The following is a 16,946-nucleotide window of genomic DNA, read 5'->3' as shown; positions in this document are numbered from 1 at the left end:
CAAATGGTTAGCCATATGAGCACTTTCATATCAACCATATTCTTTTTACCATAACTAGTTCAAATGAACTAGTTAGAGAGTTGTTCAATTGCTTAGATATTATAGAAGTATACAAGACACAATCGAAACAAAAACGATTTGATTCACTCAAATCGATTCATGAACTTTATAGCCACGGTTTGCAAACTTGCATTCCTTAGTTTATATAAGTTTAAGTTCACGGATAATTGTTTTTAGAAAATAACCAACTTAAGTACTTGGACTTGGTACGCGAACTTAAGTACCCGGAATAAGTTTGTTTTCAGTTCACAAACTCCGGCAGAAATTCTTGGGATGAGAACCTCCGACAGTACGCGGACTTGGTATGCGGACTCTAGTTCCGATTTTCCTGAGCAACAAATTACGCATACTTTGGTTCAAGGAATAAGGACTTATACACGTATGAGTTACCACACAATGTTTATATCCAACCATGGTTATGTAATCTAAACTCTCATTTCAATAATTGAAACATTCTTAGAGGACGTTATCTAATTATTGTTCACACACTATTTTTCGTCAAAGCAATTTTCAAGTAATTGAAACTTAATATGACTTTCGTCACTAGTAAAGATGATCTTGGTCAAAACGAAAGCTTACCAACACATATTTCTAGAAATAGATAAGCGAGATAAACTCGGCTCGAAATAGCAAATGTGCATAATCAATGTCTATATAGCAAAACGACTTTTGTCTCAAGGTAGGAGATAGAGTAGATAGACTTTTGAGTGATAGATAAGTTCAAATCTCCACATACCTTTTAGTCGATAAAGTTCCACTGGTTCCTTGATTAGTTCTTCGTCTTTGTATGATGATCGCCCTGGAGTCTTGAGCTCAACTACACTTTCTATCCTAGTCTGAGACTTAGCTGTAAGTAGACTAGAAATCAAGACTTATAGTTTTGATCACTAACATTGACAAACATGCTTGAGATAGCAACGCATGCGAGTTCGACCGAGCAGTTCTCTAACATATACTGCTTAGAAATTGAGTGCAGGTCCACTACGCTGCTCATAAATTCGAGTATATATATGTTGATTAGATAATATGATACACTGAACATAACAAATACTTCTATGCTAACCAGTAACCACACACCACCTTAACTACTTTCTGTCCTAGTTTCTAACAGATGCCTCTTAAGTGTTTTTTCCTTATTGTTGCAGTTATATTTAGTTGATTGTTTTCACCTTTTGTTTTTTTTTCGAATACAATCCTTGTTATGATGCTTAAAATCCACTGAATACAAAATTGTAGCCAGTATGTACTGATAGTTGTGAAAGGAAGAATTGTCTTTTTTAGCATTATGCATAGATTTTAGATGGAATTAGTTGTGTTTTCGAACGCAATCTCTATTACGATGCTTAAAATTTATTGAAAATATGAGTGTAGCCAATATGTACTGACAGTTGAGAAAGGAAGAAGTACGTTCTTAGCATGTACATGTCGCACTGCGTTATGAAGTATTTTTACAACCATCCACCTAACGTCCTCCTTTATTACACCAATTTACATCTTTTTCTTAAGTTTTATTTGTATTTTTGTTAGAGAAAACTAGGATATTTATGTAACACCTTCATTGGTCGAGCTGCATTGGACTTTATACAAATTCTTCCCTCAGTTAATGAATTGTATCTAATTAGAATTATTTTCTTACGTCAGGTTTATGTTCTTTTGCAAGGGCGTGAACCTTCTCCAGAGGCACTTCTTAAGCACCATAGCCTATTAACAGGCGTCCGTTTAGTTTAGCATGCCCCTTGATTTATTTTTTCCATCATACATTAGAAAAATACTCCTGAGGCGAAATTGTGCTGAAACCTTTTAGTTATAATCGTTTTCATATAGCAATCTTATCGTCTTTTATTTTCCAGACTTTTTTAGCATTCTCTGATTATATAAATGTTTAATAATTTTACGGAAAACAAAAGGGAAATATGAAAAGTTAATGTTTTTCAAACTTCTACTAGTTTACAGAAATCTTAGCATTTTTCTGACGATCCCTTTATAATAATTTATTTTTCAGCACGCCCTAAAAATCGAGTTTAACTCATCTGCACTTGTCAGAAATAAAATCCAGATCCACTGCACTGGTTAGAAATCCAATAAACGTCTGTTGTAGTGGTTAGAAACGAGTGCAAGTCCCCTATACTGCCTAAATATTGAGTGAAGATCAGTTGCACTGGTTAGAAATCTAGTATAAGACACATTGAAATGCATGTCTAATTGATGAGATAAAAAAAACAATTAAATATGGAAGAAAACTATAAGAGAAAAATCTAAGATCGTGTATCTTAACTTACAACTGAAGATATCTTTGGTGGTACACAAACATTACAACAAACACTAAAATTAAGTTCATAAAATGTTGTTTCTTAATTGTCTATCCAAAACATCAATTATTTGGCTACATTAAATTACATCTAACAAGTAGATGATTCAGGTATAGTCGCCAAAGCTGGTTTGCATTTCAAAACATTGAATTTTACAATTCTTCACCATTGATAGAACTTCTAGCTCCTTGCTCACCCGCTACCAAGTATATCTCATGAATTGAGAATACATATATTATGAAGAGTGTAGCGCAATCCTATTCTGTAGACTCCCTCTTTGGCCATTAATATGTTATGAGCATTTCATGAATTATAAATGCTGAAAAACAAAACGCAACATGATAAGAAACATACAAGTAAGCACGAAACCATAAGAACCGTATTGTCCATACATCCAGCTTACATACAAAAACTAGCAGTATATCTTCTGCACCACAGTATATTCTATCTGCACCTCTAGGATTTTTAAAGAAATTCAATCAGTATAATATAGACATCATGCACTTTTCAGAAGCTTTGTTTGCACTTTTAATATCGAATAAGAGAACACCAAAAATCAATAGGATTTAATGGAACATAATCAATAGAGTATAGGAAACCGGCAATTTCAGAAAATGTTTATTTTCTATGGCATCTGAATGATATATTGGCTTGTTATGTGTAGTGTAAGCACTATTTTGTTTCTTCATAGAACGTAGTTGGTAGGATTGTTATTTAAAGATCCTTGATTACACTGGATCATCTATTAAAATTGTGCGTGATTTGCTAACATATTTAGATCTTTATAGATCAAAACAAAACAAAATAAGAGAATAATACGTAAAATCATAACATAAACACAAAACTATGGTATAGGTTATTTGCACTGTTAAAGATAGTAAATCAAAAACCACTAGAACATAACAATGTAAACCAAAACAAATTTTGATTTCCTATGAAAAATTGCAATGGTTATCTACAGTCTTGCATCATTATTCGCTTCCAAGTATCCTGAAATCCCCACAGTATAGGCTATCTGCACCTCTTACTGATTGTTGCCCTAATTTCAGAATAAACTCTAAAAATCTAACATAACAATGTAAACCAAAACAAAATGTTGATTTCCTATTACATTCCAAAAAATACACCAAATTATCATCTGTACATGTTAATAACTCATTGAATTTCAACTACCAACCCTAATTTATAGATGACAAAATAGCAAAACCACAGTATAGTCTATCTGCACCTCTAGGATTGTTAAAGAAATTCAATCAGTACAATATAGACATCCTGCACTTTTTAGAAACTTCCTTTGCACTGTTAATATCGAATAAGAGAACATCAGTAATCAGTAGAATTTAATGGAACATAATCAATAGAGTATAGGCAATCTGCAATTTCAGAAACTACCTTTGCATGTATTGAAAATCACATAAATCAAGTAAATCAACACAGTATATGGTATCTGCACTTTTAGAACATAACAACACATCAAAATTTAGAATAAAATGTTGGATCTAGAAAAGAACATACGTTTACCCGTTACTGCTTTTGGAGATTTATGAATTTCTGTTACTGATTTTTTCGAGATGTTAGATGTTGATTCTACTTTTTGTTTTTTCGAATTTCTTGAACTTTGTCTTCTTGTTTCAACCATTGTTCTTCAATTGAAACTCATTTTTGGTTCAGTAGAGGTTATTGAAGTGATTTTTTGACTTGGTTGAAGTTGATTTTTGGGTTTAATTGAACTGATATTTGAGTATAATTGAAGATCTGATTACGTTTGTATGATTATTTTTTTTTGGGTTTAATCTCCTTCAATCAGAGACGATGATAACTTTTTGAATTGGTTTCTCTTCATCAATCAGAGACGGAGAAAACTGATTTCGTTTTTTCTCTGAGTTTTTTTTCTCTCTGAAAAATGATAAGAAAGGGTTTCAATTTCTATCAGTTTTTGGATCATGTAGAATACATACGTTTGGAATAGGGGCTACAACGTCTTTTCGATGTTTTAAAGAATTTTGGACCTCCGGTTAAACTAAAAATATGGATGGACCCTAGAACAAATAATTATGTAGGCCTAGGACCAATCAAGAAATTAAAATCTATATAAATATCCTTAATCTAACGGTTATGGATGTCCACCGAATTTTCAAGGTTGCATCCCGACCCAATCCATAATCCGTTGGATTCCAAAAACCTTATACGCGTCTAACCCATTAGCGAATGGTTTGGGCATTCATCGGCAAAAATACGGTGGGTCTCGGTTAAATCTGCGGATAACGAGCCAAATGCTCGCCTCTACCTGGTGTGCCAAACAGGTTTTTTTTGACATGTGCATAGGAATAGGCCTAAGCAGATTTAATATTCAAAAGCCCATTAGGACATATATGGGCTCCATCTAAGTTTATCCTGAGTCCTGACTATCAATAGATATCGAGGAACTGCAGTAAAGAGCATTCAACTTGTCCAAATGCAGTTTTTGTTATCTTATAGATAACAAAAACAGAGTACTGTTTTCAAATTCAGTAACACAGTTTTTGTTATCGCAGTAAAGGGAAATAGATATCTATAAACCGACTTACTGTTTTCGAATTCAGTACCGCTACTCACTTCGCAATAACAGAGTTTCTAACAGTTTTTAGCCTTTTACAGATCCCTCTCCATATCCAGGAACCCTTACTAGAGAGTTAGTACAAGTACAATGGTTATTTGGAAACTACTTATTATTCAAACCATCCCCAACGGGGGGGCGATAAAAATATAATAGGCCACAATTTTTTTCTTGGGTATTTACAAAAACAGTCACACTTTGCTAATCAGGTTTACAAATCGATCCCACTGTTACAAACTTTTAGCAAAACACTCACTAGACATGTAACGGCAGAGTTATGTCACGTTTCAGGCGTTTGTCGGGATGTTAAGTTACCTAAATACCCCTAAACCGTGGCATTTTCACGTGTGGGATCGATTAACAAATCTCTAAAAAATGTGGTACGTTGGATCAAAACAAAAGAAAACCCTAGCACAAATACGATTGTGCTACCATTTCCCACCTCATTTCTTGCCGCCTCTGTTCGATAGATTCTTCTCTGAAGAAATGGAGAAGATGATGGCAATCCCATGAAGCAGTTACAGATCGATTTGTTTTTTCACATATTTATTCAATATATTCTCCTCTTCATCTCGATCTACTAGAGTTGTGAAGCGAAATACGAGTTTACATAGTTGTGAAGCATCAATTATCGAACTGTGAAGATAATCAGTGTTAATTTTCACCATCAAGATGTTTACAAACATCGCCAGGTAAATACTCTTCCTCGTTATACTGCTTTTTTAGATTATCAAGTCGATTCAGAAACCCTGATTTTCTGAATGTTGATTTTTACTGATAAACCCTAAATTTATGAAAAAATTGGGGATTTGGTATTTTCTTCATAAAATTTGTGTTAGGGTTTGATTATATGTTAGTAAATGGTAATAATTATCAGTTCAATTTAGTGCAGGAAGTATGTGAAGTACCCAACTAGGAGTTTTAGGGTAGAATGGTTTTGGACAAATAAGGTTCAGTATTTTGAAAATGTGGATGTTAATTCTGGTGGATTAAAGGGATTTTGTGATAAAGTTCATGCTTCTTTTAAGTTAGCACCAAATAAGAAGGTTGAAGTGATTTGGATTGGTAATGATAAACCAGAATATATGGTTAATGATTCACATTGGTATGAGATGTGGGATAAGGCTGTTGATGAGGAAGGGTATGTAAATTTGTGGTGCAATGTTAGTGACAGGATTGTGCCTCCTGGTGATGGATGTGCTGAATCTTCTGGGATATCAAACAAGAGGGACTCAACACCATCCAAGGTTACAAGCAGTTCAGTAACATGCATTAACTATGCTTGTTCACCAGTCAAACTTGATCCAGAGATGTTTTCCACACCTAAGAAGAAGTTAACATGCTTTACATCACCACATCAGGTCAGAAGGAGTCCAAGGATAATTAAGAGATCTGTTGATGCAGTTACTGGATGTAAAGGCAGTAGCAAGAGGTTATTTGAGAATGTGGATGAGTATGTGAATGTTGATGATGATGATTATGAGAATGTTGATGATGATGATTATGAGAATGTTGTTTTAAGTGCTGAAACAATCCAAGATGAAAGGGAGTATGAGAACATTCAACTACCTAATGATGTTGAAGATGTTTGTCATCCCAATGATGATCCTAGTAGTCCAGTTTCTGATATTGATGAAATGGGCCTTGGTGTTTACTGTGACTTTGTGAACAATTACTTTAAGGACCACAACTGGGTTGACTCTGTACATCCAAAATAGTATATGGAAGCAGTCCATGAAGTACAAGCAAGTGGTGTGGAGCAGGAAGGTGAGCAGGAGGATCCTAAAGGAAAAGCAATTTTTCCTCATGATGCTATAGGTAATGAGGAGTAAAATAGTGGTGAGGACAGTTCAATCTCTGAAGGTAATTGTCTAACTTATTGGGTTTTATTTTGGTATTTTTTATTTTAATCATGGCATTAGTCTGTTTTGCTTCCATATGAAAGAACTGACAAACCAAGTCCTTATGTGTATGTAGGTGTAACAGAAGTACAAGGACCCAATGAGTGTGGTAATGAGCCAACTCATCAGAAACCTAATCCATGGTACAACCAGTTTGAGCAAATACATGGTCCAGATATTGATGCAGATGGCAATGGAGATTTGTTTCCTGATGCTGATGGGAATACATTACTCATGGTTGATGTTGACACAATGTTTGTGGGAATGCAGTTTATGGACAAAGATGACTTCAAGAAGCACCTAATGGGTTATGCCATTAAGAAGATATTCCAGTACAAGCTTAAGCCCAATGACAATGATAGGATTAAAGTAATATGCAGGTTCAACAAATCTCGAGACTGCAAGTTCTTTATCTGGGCAAGTGTTACCAGGGTGAACCAACTTTTACTGTGAGGAGTTTCAACTTAAAGCATACATGTAGCACTCAACTGAAGACCATGAATAAAGCAGTTAATGCATAATTTGTTGCTGAGTATTTGTATGACAAGATAAAAAGAGGAGATGCAATGCCACTGCCATATGCACTGAAAGATCAATTTTTTACTACTTACAACACCAATGTTCCATATCATGTTGCTTGGAGAGAAAGAATTATGACTTTAGAAAGACTCAATGGAGCTATGATGAATCTTATAAGCTGATTCCAGCCTTTTGTAACATGGTAAAAGCAACTAATCCTGGATCTGTTGCAAATTACTCTTTTGGAAGGTAAGTTTCAATCTAACTTTAATAGGTTAGTTTATTTGGTATAGTAACAGTACTATAATTTGCTTATGTATTATGTATAACCACATAAAATACTATGCTAACTTATGTCTTATGATTATGTTTGTTTCAGTGAGGACAAATGTTTTGAGTCCATGATGATTGCATTTGCAGCACCAATTCAAGGATGGAAGGATGGTGGTAGACCATTCGTTGGTTTTGATGCCTGCCACTTGAATAGAAAATATGGTGGATGTCTAATGGCAGCTACAGGTTTAAATGGACAGAATGGGATTGTTAATCTAGCCATAAAGGTGGTGAGGAATGAATGTGGTGAAAACTGGCACTTATTTATGAAAGAGCTGAAGCCACTTAATGAAGACCATCCAGCTGGGAAGATAACCTTTATCTCAGACAGGCAAAAAGGTCTCCAAGAGTCATTGGATGAGGTTTTCAAAGAACACTTTAAAAGATACTGCCTTCGGTGAGTCTTACAATATTTTATTATTTAAAGGAAACCTTGTTATTCTTTAAACATTTATTATTTAAGAACTCTAACTGAAATGATATTTTACAACCAGTCATATGTTCAAGAACTTTAAGACTCACTTCAAAGGATCAAAGTTGCAATACCTTGTATACAATACTGCAAAATGCTACAAGAAGAGACTTTGGAAGGTAATATTTCTTCCTAATTCACTGTTGTCAGTTCTTTTTAGTCATGTTAATTATGGATTTGAATTTAATTAATCTTGTTTATGGTATGTGTAGGCCAATATGGATGATCTGATCAAGTTGTCACCAGCTGCTGCAGCTTACATGATGAAGAAAAAACCAGAACAATGGTCTAGGGATTTCTTTGACCCATCTGCATGTTGTGAGGACCTTAACAACAATTTCTCAGAGTCCTTTAACAACTTGGCTAAACCCATGAGAGACAAGCCTATTTGTACCCTTGGAATGATGTATGGCCAGCTAGTTATGGGTACTATGTATAAAAGAAGAAATGTGAGTGCAAATTGGGAAGATGGTAAGTTGGTGCCAACTGCTCAAGACTTGATTGATGAGATGAAGAAATGTTTTGGAGCATTCAGGGTTAATGGAGCTATTATTGATGAGTTATATGAAGTGACTTCAAAGACCAATGCTATATTTCAAGTTGATGTGGTTGAGAAGACTTGTTCCTGTTTTCAATGGCAACTTAGAGGCTTTGTATGTCAACATGCAGCGTGTGTGCTCATGGACATGAGAATCAATCGGGCAGAGTGAGATTTCTAACCTACTACACTTATTATTGCACTGGTTTAATGCATCTGTTTTAGTTGTTGTGCATTTATTTTTGGGTTGTTAGTTGTAATGGTAACCTATTTCTCACTTATTATTGCTCTAGTTATTTATGCAGTTATTGCAGCAAGTACTATCATATGGAATCTTACAAGGAAATTTATGCACCTGAGATGGGGTTATTTATTGGAAAAGAAGAGTGGCTTGAGGTATGATGTTTCTTTTTTAACTTTTCACATTTTGTCCTTTTTCCCTTTGTCCTTTAATGTATTTTGATGTCATTTAACAATATTATTGTAGGGAATCTTCTGCTTTTTGGAAAATAGTATTTTAAGTTTAGGGTTTTCATGTTGTTTCATATATACTTTACTTATAGATACTTATCTTCCTTCTCATTTCATTTTGCAGCCATTGGTAGAAATCAACCCATCCATAGATATGAGGAAACCAGGGAGGCCTTGCAAGAAAAGGAAGAAAACACATGATGAACCTCACAGTGAGAAGGTGGTCAGAACTTGTAAGAGATGCAAGATGCCTGGTCACAACAGGAGGACATGTGCTGGTGCACCAGTTGGATCCAATCAAAAAACAAAAAGACAGAGAACCATGATGGAAGGAGGAAGTCACAAGACTACTTACCCAGATCCTGCAGAGCTTAATACCAGTAGAAGGGCAAGTAAGAGGGGAAGAGCAAAAGGATCTGCATCATCTTCTCAGCCTACCACTGCATCATCTTCTCAGCCTAGCACTAGATCATCTTCTCAGCCAACAACTACATCATCTTCTCAGCCTACCACTGTATTTTATGGATCTAGAGGTGGAAGGGGTTCAAGAGGTGGGAGAGGATCTAGGGGAGGTAGGTCTGGTGGTAGATCTGTACAACAGACATTGAACCAGACCATTAGTGGTGTTGTTGGGTTGTCTCAGACTCTTTCTCAAATATTCACAGTCCCTAAACCAAAGACAAAGAAGGTCACCTTCTCTGCTACTCAATGATGTTGTGTTGGGTTTAGCTCAGTTTAACTACCTTGTTGTTTTTTTGCTTGTTTCAATGGATGTTTGAATGGATTTCACTGCATCTGTTTGCAGTAACTTAACTCAAACAGACTTATATTAATTATTAATGGGTAATATATGTAATTAAATTAATTTTCTATCTTTATTGATTGTTCATGGGTCATTGCCACTGATTACATTTTACATACTCAGATTGCCTATCTGCTTGCATAGTTCTGCCATTTTCAGGGTTGCAGCTTTGGTTTCATGGAAAAGAGCATCAAAAAGCCATTGAAACTCCAGACAGTTGGTACATTTGAGGTAAGTTATTCCAGAGTTATGTTCATTATTACATATTTTTAATGTTATTGTGCCCTTACATTTCTTCTTTTTGCAGGGTTGATTAGCCCATGGACAGTTGATTTTTGTATGGCTTTTGTCACCACAAGCAAAGCAGGAAAGTGGAGATGGAAGCTGAATTTGCATTGCTTTTCCAGGTGTTGTAGCATCTGCAAACCACTCAAAGTATGGGCATATGGAGCAGCTGAAGAACTTCTCACCAGGATGATCATCAGTTTGGGCTTTCAACAGCTTCCTCAAACCATTGCAAGGTACCATTTTGCATCTAGAATATATCCATGGACAGTCTATTGCCTCATGCATACCTTTCTCACACATAAAACAATGGCTTTTGATGCTGCTGATCTTGTACTTGCTACTTGAAGTCTCCCCTGAACTGCTGCTGCAATATTCTTCCATCTTGCCACCACCCATTCTAAACATGTTAGTATATGAGGATTGTGAATGATAATGAATGAGTGTTAGTTCTGTCTGCAGGTGTGTGTGGTTTTATATTGAAGGGAAAGGCAGATCAAGCCGTTGGGAACGGTCACATTTTCAACCACATAGAAAATGCCATGTGTAACAGTGCCACGTGGATTGCCACGTCTTCAAGCTATCAGGTGGCGTGTCAGTGCCACGGATGCATAGATCTGCCACATAGACGTATGTTAACCATGGTTCAACTACCATGGTTACAAGAGACTTAGGGGTATATTAGGCAGATAGTTTACCGTTTTTTTCAACTTTTGTGTGTCGGATGGAGAAATACCAGTTTGTAATCCCTAATTTAAAATATGATCAATTTGTAAAACAATTAAGGACGGTGTGACCATTTTGTAAAACACCCTTTTTTCTTTCCGACATTGCCATCAGTACATGGGAATGAACTTGGGACTGGAGGAAGTCACCGGACCCTGTGAAGTGATTTTTAGGACATTGTGTTGTTAATTTGACGCTTGACAGTGTATTTATATGCCAATGAAACAGCAAGACTTTTTTTTACCCGGTCAATGAAATAGATAAAAAAAAAAAAGCAAAAACTATACAGATCCAAGGTTGTAATGAGTTAGCCAAGGGCTACCATCAAAACTAGCCTATTTAAAACGAAAATAAACCTCACCCGGCCATTCCACCAGAAGCATAGAAATTGGCCTCCCCTCATAAAACTCAAAAATGTCCTCATCTAGCAAACATGCTTGCTTTGCCGAAGCATCTGCAGAAAAATTAACTTCCCTATATTTATGAATGTAGCGAACATTGGAGTAGAAATTCCTCGCCAATCTCCACTTCTGATTTAATTACCAAGATAAACTCTCATTTTGAAAAGCTTGAATGCAACTCATCGAATCAGATTACACGCAGATGTTCCTAAAATTCCACCATTTGGCCAACAAGACATGAGACATTATTTGTCATTCCGTGTTCGGTAACGCCTGGATCGATTACTTACTGTTATTGACCGCATGTTCTTGTCTAGCCTGATTTTGTGCTATAATGGTAATGTTGGACGTCATTCCATATCTCCTATAGTCCTGTACCACATAATGAGTGAGCATTTTGAAAATTGGAGTACACTGGGTTTCTTGAATAATTGATCCTCACAAAGACAATTATTCCTACATTGTTTTCTCCGTGACAATTTTTAATTAGTCCTCCAAACGATGTTGCTGACCAAATATTTAAAAACAAAGGGATGAATTTAGATAACCATGAGATTTGTTTATCTTGGTTTGACTAATGAAGTTTGAACATTCAATAATTTCATCTGAAAAAGACGTCGTTGTTGATATCAATAATCTTGACCCTATATGCAGAAAAATCATTTCCTCTTTGCTTACTTTGGACAATAACAGAAAACAAAGCTGAAATATTTCCTCTTACGAACTAAGGACTTAGAAACATTAGGTAACATTCCCGTAATTAAGGCTCATCTAACTGATAAAGCATGTCTGAGCCTCTTAGTTTCACTATCTTAGCTCTATGAAAGAATTGCTCCCTTGACAGAGTTCTAACTTGCTTTAGATACTTGTCAAAGGGTACTACTCCTTGTTGCAGTGCCGTTTCTAGCACATACAACAGATCTTCAATGGCTTTGTCTTCAGATGAGAGATTTAGGATTTGATTGGACTCCTCGTCAGCGGCTTCAAATGCATCTTCAATACTATCTTTGGCTATATTGTTTTGAGAATTTCTATGATCGTTAAATTTCAACCAATTCATTAGTACATCTGCTTCAAATGCCAAATCTCGCACCGTTTCCTTCAAGCACAATCTTTCGTATCTAGATTCCCCCAGCTCAATGTTCAGAATCTCCTCCCGGCGAACAAGCTCGGCCTGCAAGCTAGACAGAGAATCAATATCGTCATTCGCCTTGTCAGTTGACGCTATGATGTCGCGGTGAAGAGCAATATAGAGAAAGTTGAGTGCCTCCATCTTTGAGACTAGAGAAGTATCTATAAAACTAGGCCTAGGGGGTTCTGGTGGAGCAAAAGGATGCTGGTATGTGAATATGTGAACCAGGCTGCGTGCTAAGTCCAAGAGATTGGATTGTGGGTGATTCCATAAATGCAGGTAAGGGATGAAGACCTCCCCTAAAGGAGAAACAAAAGGGTGGGCGTGAGAAGTTTTGGAGGTCGAAGCTGATGAAAGAAGCACAAAAGGTGCAACAAAGGGATAACTCTCATGGATCCATATAGCGAGATGAATATTAGGAGACACGGGGAAATAGCCGGTTGCAACCAGAAGCTTGACAGTGGTTCCCTCGTCGTATGTGAAGGTATCAATAGAAGGTTTGAGAGATGGAAAATTATTCAGCAGAGACAGGAAGTGTTGCCGAATAAGCCATTTGAGATTGTCGTGTTTGTAGGATAGTGAATGAGGTCCATCGCAACGGAGAGCGGCATCAATAATTTGAGTTGAAGTTAAGAATGCCATTTTTAATAGCTACACTAAACAAAATGAAGGAAACAGAAGGAGATCTAAGTGGATCCTTATGTGACTATGCGTACATATTTAGTTACGTTTCATGTTGTCTCTTTACGTAATTGTATCGAATAGAATAGGACTCAAAAGTGAAAGTCAATCACGAAATTTGCATGGCAGGTTCCTAGTTGGTTAAAGTTTTATCCATAAAGACATGGTCATGGGATTCATCATGGTTGATACTTCCACTGCAAATTTCTACTCTAATAATTTAAATTTAAAGACCAAGTCAATTGAGACATTGTTTACAAATATTACAACAACTATGTGGACTGTTGAGGTATGCATATTTACACAAGCGCTTGAATCACAGTGGAACTTTGAATACAATTCTAGTAGTATCGTATTGTTTTTTTCATTTTTTTTTTGATCGATAAAGAACATTTCATTGATCAGAAAAGGTTACAAAAGGTTTGAACCACCCAAAAGAAAAAAGTGAGAAAAAAGAAAAAAGGACTCGCAGAACAAAGCAAGCAAGTCAAAAAAACAAACAAATAAAAAACTCCTACAAAAGAAACTATGGAGGATCAAAATACACTGTGTACCGGTTATTAACAACTGAGTCAAAAGTCACATCTTCGAAATCCTTGATGACTAAAGCTCATTGAAATAAACAGTATTTTACCATGTGAATAACCTGTTCAGTCGTCTGCGCTTTACTAGAGAAAACACGAGAATTTTGTTCCTTTCATACACACCAGAGAATCGCCGCCACCAAAAGATTCCAAAGCTTCATTTTGTGTTGAGAATCAAAGTGCATCTGCCAAATTAGAAGAGTTGTAGGTACCTTCTTTTCATTTTTCTTTGAGGCCTCTTTACATTTTTCATTGAGGCCCAGGTAGTATAAATAAAGAAACCTGTTTTGAGGCATGCTGAATTTTCTTGAGACATATTCATTCATTATCCCGTCTAGGGTGGGTTTATAAGGGGTGTTTAAAGGTAGTGCAATTACTTACATATCCTTAAACAATTTAAATTACTAGAGTGCCCTTATCCTCAAAAACCTAAAATCAAAAATCAAAATAACCTTTAAACTTGAACATCTTGGACTCCAATTCAATCAAGCAAAGGAAACACGAATCCAAGTGAGCAATATTGGAGCGCGAAATCCAAACCTCAATTGCTCTCAGATGTATTTAAGAACATATTTGTAACAAACCCATCTTGTTTTGATTGATTTTATTTTGTTTGATCGATAGAATATGATTTCAAAGATGAAATTAGGGTTCCCAGAAGATCAATTCAGTTGATCTTGGAATATCAATTTTGAGCCGAACCTATTATATGATTTAGAGAAACACTATGTTCGATTAATGCGACTTTGCTAGATTTTGTCTGAATCAGCCGAACCTAGCCTTGTTCTTCATTTTAAATTTTCAGAAGATCAGTTTGGCTGATCTTGGAATATCAATTTTGAGCCGAACCTAGTATATGATTTACATAAACACTATGTTCGGCTGATGCGACTTTAATAGATTTTGTTCGAATAAGCCGAACCTAAATTCGTCAGTCACAGACTGAAGTTCGGCTGATAACTTGTCCGCCGAACCGTCCATCTGGTCATTAGATTTGGGTTTTAATCGTTCATCTGGTCAGTAGATCTGGGTTTTAAAAACTAAATTTTTTGATAGATTCAACTTATAAAAAGGACATTAAACCTCGTAGAGAATTTTACCTCTTATTTGAATCACACATTTTGGTCACTTCTAATCACTAAGATCTCAAAACCCAAGTTTTTTTTCACTTCTTCTTCTTCTTCCTCTCAAAAATCCGAACTCTCTCACATAAATTTGATTTCTCTACTAATTTACCAATAATAATTTAATTTTTAATCAATGCTTAAAATTTCTAATTAATCAAATATAATCGTAATCATTAACACTAATTATGTAAGAGAAGTTATGCCATTATCAAAAAGGGTGGATAAGGGGTGATGTTGTTTTTTATTTAATGACCCTATTTTGCCATTATTTAGTATGCCTCAAAAAAATTCAGCATGCCTTAAAACAGGTTTCCAAATAAACTAAGGGGTGATTTTAAGACAATGGCATATTCTGTAGGATGGCCTGTTTTTTTAAGGTTTCACTGTGTACACTTGTTAATTGATATATGGACTAGCTAGCCCATCAACATGATAAAATTTGTTGATTATGATTTTTAAGTCCATGAAATTCTTTAACATGATTCATCCTAACTGAAAGACGTTCTCGACCAGAAGTACAGACTCAGCTTTTGATGATTAAGGTTGAGTTTGTAATGCTTTTATTTTTCCAAAAGCACTTTCAAAACCTATATATGTCAATAATTTTTGAAATTAGTGTTTGGTAAAAGAAAATTAAAAAGTTTTTTTCCAAAGCACTTTCCAAATTCCTTAACTTAAAAAAGCTGAGGTGGAGGAGCTTCCACTTTTAAAAGCTACAAAGGCATAAGTTTTGGTCCCATCTAAATTTAATGCATGGTTTATCTTTTTTTATCCCTACTTTATTTTATAAATGGAAAAAGTTATCCTTAAAGTTATATACAATCAATTTTTTATTTTTTACATTTTATTCTTTAAATACAACGGGACCCACTAAATAAGGATCCAAGATTACCAGACGCAGAGCTAACCCAAGTTTTCTTCTTATGCTTAACACATATACGTACAATTTTCCTTTTCTGACAAGCTTGTCGGTTCCTTCTCCCAAACGTGAAGAGGAATGCGCCTAATAACTGAGCTTCCTACGTGAGTAGCCAAGCGGGTCGATCAGAATGTCGCAGCGCTATAAAACATTCTCCTAGTCTTACTATCTCTATTCTAAGTAGCGCCCGACACACGCTAAGCAGATCTTTACCAAAGACATATCTCCATAAGCCTCCAAAGTTATATTTTATTGTCAAAGTATTTTATATACCATTTCATTTAACTTGTCAATAATGAAAATAAAAACAAATATTAAATAATCACTTAATTTTAGTTTGATTTTTTGTTTGAAAATTATATATATATATATATATATATATATATACATATTAAAAAGTAGTTAAGTAAAATATTTGTTTTTAACAATCATAATAGTAGTGACAATTAGTAAATTTGGTATGATATATATTTATATTTAATAGTAACAAAGTGAACTATTTTAAAACCAGTAAAATTGAATAAAACTATTTTCAGAGAAATGTCTGTTTTTCGTCATTTGACACAACAACAATGGTTGAATCTGATAATTTACCAAACACGCTTTGATTTTTTTTTGAACTCGCAATTGGGGGATACAAGAAAAAGACAAAAACGGGATTTAAATAGTAAATCAAGGTCACCCCCTATCCAGATGTTTTATTTAGTTTCTAATCTACCCCTTACTATTCATGTTTAGTGGTTAAATATAATTAGTTAAGTTAATAATCATTAGAATAAATCATTATCATTGAATTTGTTGATGCAGCAACATCAAATCAAGATATTTATGATCATGAAGGTTTAGGTGAAAAACCAACCCAGGAAAGTAAACCAGCTGAACATATGAGTACTCCAATTACTCATATATAGGTATTAATGTATTGAAATTTGATTTGTTTTCTCATTGAATTCTCCATTGTTGTGCCTGAAAAACTCAGTGTTGGCATGGTAAAAATACGAATACACGCCGGCAGGGACCAAATCGGCATGGTATGCATACTTTCACCATGCCAATACACAATATCCCCCAATTATGAAATTGTAAGTAC

At 35.2% G+C, this 16,946-nt stretch overlaps 2 protein-coding genes and 1 long non-coding RNA gene across 3 annotated transcripts; 1 reads left to right on the top strand and 2 right to left on the bottom strand.

Annotated features, from left to right (window-relative positions):
• Nucleotides 1–2,288: 2,288 nt before the first annotated feature.
• Nucleotides 2,289–4,315, bottom strand: LOC113347203. Its single transcript, XR_003358813.1, has 2 exons — nucleotides 3,885–4,315; nucleotides 2,289–2,688 (listed from the first exon to the last, which is right to left on the bottom strand). It is a non-coding gene; the product is annotated as an uncharacterized LOC113347203 (long non-coding RNA).
• A 3,269-nt stretch (nucleotides 4,316–7,584) lies between these two features.
• LOC113350785 lies at nucleotides 7,585–9,911 on the top strand. The gene is made up of 6 exons (XM_026594904.1): nucleotides 7,585–7,634; nucleotides 7,765–8,115; nucleotides 8,213–8,309; nucleotides 8,403–8,896; nucleotides 9,034–9,124; nucleotides 9,324–9,911. The coding sequence occupies exons 1-6, from the start codon at nucleotides 7,585–7,587 to the stop codon at nucleotides 9,909–9,911; spliced, it is 1,671 nt and encodes a 556-aa protein (XP_026450689.1).
• Nucleotides 9,912–12,173: 2,262 nt separating this feature from the next.
• On the bottom strand, nucleotides 12,174–13,187 carry LOC113350784 (protein ELC-like). Its single transcript, XM_026594902.1, has one exon. It carries the CDS (start codon nucleotides 13,185–13,187, stop codon nucleotides 12,174–12,176), a length of 1,014 nt encoding a protein of 337 aa, XP_026450687.1.
• Between the last annotated feature and the right edge of the window lie 3,759 nt (nucleotides 13,188–16,946).

The sequence above is a fragment of the Papaver somniferum genome, chromosome 2, assembly GCF_003573695.1.
Source record: "Papaver somniferum cultivar HN1 chromosome 2, ASM357369v1, whole genome shotgun sequence".
Lineage (NCBI taxonomy): Eukaryota > Viridiplantae > Streptophyta > Magnoliopsida > Ranunculales > Papaveraceae > Papaver > Papaver somniferum.
The sequence above is the reverse complement of the archived record's forward strand: the minus strand, read 5'-3'. Positions and strand labels throughout refer to the sequence as shown.